Consider the following 2,867-nt stretch of genomic DNA (forward strand, 5'->3'; position numbering starts at 1 on the left):
TACTGTAGCCCCCTTAAGCTGGTCAAACAAATCTTCTATTCTTGAAAGTGGATATTTGTTTCTGATAGTGAGGCGATTCAATTCTCGATAGCCAATGCACAGCCTCATTGTTCCATCCTTCTTTTTCACAAATAGCACAGGTGCACCCCAAGGTGCTACACTTAGTCTAATGAAACCCTTATCAAGAAGCTCCTTCAATTGTACTTTCAACTCTTGCAGTTCCAACGGTGCCATACGATATGGGGCCTTTGAAATAGGTATTGCTCCTGGTACCAAGTCAATGGTAAACTCTACTTGCGTGTCTGGTGGTACACCTAGAAGGTCTTCCGGAAAAACATCTTTATAGTGTCGAACTATTCGAACATCCTCAACTAACAACTTATCTTGTTTAATGTTGGTCATCGATACTAGAAATCTTTAACCTAATTCCTTTTTTGGCGTCCTTTCAACCTGATTTGTTGACACTATAGGAGACAAGGTATTTGCCTCAGTTCTCACAAAGCGAAACTCTTTCTCGCCCGGTCTTCAAAAAATCACCATTCTCTCCGTACAATGAATAGTTGTATAGTTTTTAGACAACCAGTCCATACCAAGGATAACATCAAAGTCTTTCATCGTTAACAGAATTAGATCTACCGCTATACCTCTACCATCAATTCTCATCTTAAGATTTCTAGCTATTTGATCAGCGACAAGTATCTTTCCAGATGGAAGAGAGATTTCTAAGGCATACGGAAGGAATTCACATTTTACTTTAGACTTTGCAACAAACAAAGAAGAAATGAACGAATGTGTAGCTCTGGAATCTATAAGTACAAATGCAGGCATATTGGAAACAGAGACGATACCTACGAGGACATTAGGGTCTCGCTCTGCTTCTTGCCTGGATAAAGAGAAAACTCTTGCTTTTCCTTTCTTGTCATCTCCAGCCTTCTGTGTCTGATTTTGGGGGCATTCTTTAGCAAAATGTCCTGATTTCCCACACTTGAAACAAACATTTTTTGCCAATAAGCATTCTCCTTTGTGAGGTCTATCGCACTTAGGACAACGCTTATCACCACCAACTCCTACTATCTCTGTCTTTCCTTTCTTTGGTGCATTATTCTCTTTTCCTTTACAGTTATTCTGTCTATCAAAGTTCCACTTCCTCTTACCGGAGAAATTTTGAACTTGGTAAGAATTTCCAACGTTTTGAGTTCTTTGATAAGAAATAGTATGTGCTTGCTTCAGGATTTCTCGATAAGTATTTAGCTCGAGAACTGACACTATATCACGAATATAACGTTGAAGCCCACACTTGAACCTTCTAGCCCGCTTTTCCTCCGTATCCACTAGATGTGGAGCAAACCTTGATAATTCCTCAAATTTGCGTTCATATTCCAAGTGGGTCATGGTTCCTTGTTGGAGTCTGAGGAACTCCATCTCCTTTTGATCTTTTACAGCTGCCGGAAAAAAATTTTCTTCTACAAATTCCTTAAACCTCTTCCAAGTTATAGCCTGTTCTTCAGCAGGTGTTAATGACCTGGTAGTCATGTCCCACCAATGGCTAGCCCCCTTCTTTAACGTAAACACAGAAAATGTTACCTTTTCAGCATCTTCACATCTTATAAATTTGATGATACGTTCTAGTTCTCGTAACCAGTCTTCAACTGCCAAGGGATCCATACTCCCTTCGAATGATGGAGGGTTCATTTTACGAAACTGCTCTATCATTGCAGTTCGATCCCTCGGATTAGGTACTATTTGAGGTTGAATAGCTGGTTGGTTGGGCTCCTGATGATCAATTGGTACTTGTTGATTTAGTGTTCGTTACCCAGTCACAGGTTGTGCCTGTTGTTGTTGTCCCAACTCCCGCATTACGACGAACAGTTCTCGTGCAAAGTCTGCTACATTAATTTCGCCACCACTAGAACTAGCATTAGTATTGCCGCCGCCTGAGTTCATATTGGAATTCGATGCACTGCCATGGTTGCGCTTTGGAGGCATTTCTTTTGAATGAAAGATATTTCTCCAGTTAGAAGTATTTCAAAACGTAATACTAACTTTAGAAAAATCCAAAGGCTAAGACAACTTTCCTTCATATATATACACTACTATTTTCCACAAACAAAAGTCATATTAAGGTACGGTACACACATTCAAAAGTAGATGTACGTATTACATCCTATTCTATTCCAAAAACAAAGATAGCTAGATAAGATGGTGTCTAATCTTCTATTTCTTCTGGATCCTCCTCGGGGTCTTCATCTAGGTCTTCCTCTAGTTCTTCCTCTAGCATGCTTTGCTCCAAATTATCTGGTAATGGTACGGAAAAACTTTCTTCTAGAACTCTCGAAAAGCACTTAACCAACGGTCCCTTATCTAGCCTAGAATTGGTAGCTCGTAAGCTAGCATTCATGGATAAGGTTATAGTCTTCTTAAAGTTTCGCTGTAAATTACGGCTAGTTTCATAACTTTCTCGAAGTAAATATGTAAGGTCCTCATAAGAAAGGTTATCATCAGACCATAGTACAATCTCATTTATGACTGAAGCCCAAGGTTCTGGAACAGTTTCATATAACCTCTGTATCTTCACCTTATCCCTTAAGCTATGGTGTATCTCCCATAACATCTCAATAATGCAGTCTAGGAGATCAAGATGTTGTTCGAGGCTATGGAGCGGATGCATACAATAATTATGGTAAAATACCAATAATATGTCCCGCTTCTTCGCAAAACCACAAACTTCTGTCATTGTGGGGGTTCTTACCATTCGTGCCATAACTAGGACAAAAATTGATTATGTTACTCTACAAGGCTCTAATAAATATTTAGATATAAGTGTTAATGACTTCTTAATCTCAATCATAACTTGATTCAAAATATTC

General features: G+C 39.1%; 1 protein-coding gene across 1 annotated transcript; it reads right to left on the reverse strand.

Moving 5' to 3' along the window:
- Nucleotides 1-487: 487 nt before the first annotated feature.
- On the reverse strand, nucleotides 488-1,692 carry LOC111404766. Its single transcript, XM_023033527.1, has 5 exons — nucleotides 1,541-1,692; nucleotides 1,265-1,348; nucleotides 817-1,129; nucleotides 637-699; nucleotides 488-523 (listed from the first exon to the last, which is right to left on the reverse strand). Exons 1-5 carry the CDS (start codon nucleotides 1,690-1,692, stop codon nucleotides 488-490), a joined length of 648 nt encoding a protein of 215 aa, XP_022889295.1.
- Nucleotides 1,693-2,867: the final 1,175 nt, after the last annotated feature.

Source organism: Olea europaea, chromosome 11 (genome assembly GCF_002742605.1).
Source record: "Olea europaea var. sylvestris chromosome 11, O_europaea_v1, whole genome shotgun sequence".
Taxonomy (NCBI): Eukaryota; Viridiplantae; Streptophyta; class Magnoliopsida; order Lamiales; family Oleaceae; genus Olea; species Olea europaea.

What these genes read in the sequence shown, in the direction of transcription:
- LOC111404766 (XM_023033527.1), bottom strand. Translation starts at nt 1,692, where the DNA reads ATGAACCCTCCATCATTCGAAGGGAGTATGGATCCCTTGGCAGTTGAA. An exon ending in CGTTATATTCGTGATATAGT is followed by an intron (nt 1,130 to 1,264) that starts GTCAGTTCTCGA and finishes GAACTTTGATAG; the next exon opens with ACAGAATAACTGTAAAGGAA. An exon ending in TTTCCAATATGCCTGCATTT is followed by an intron (nt 700 to 816) that starts GTACTTATAGAT and finishes CCATCTGGAAAG; the next exon opens with ATACTTGTCGCTGATCAAAT.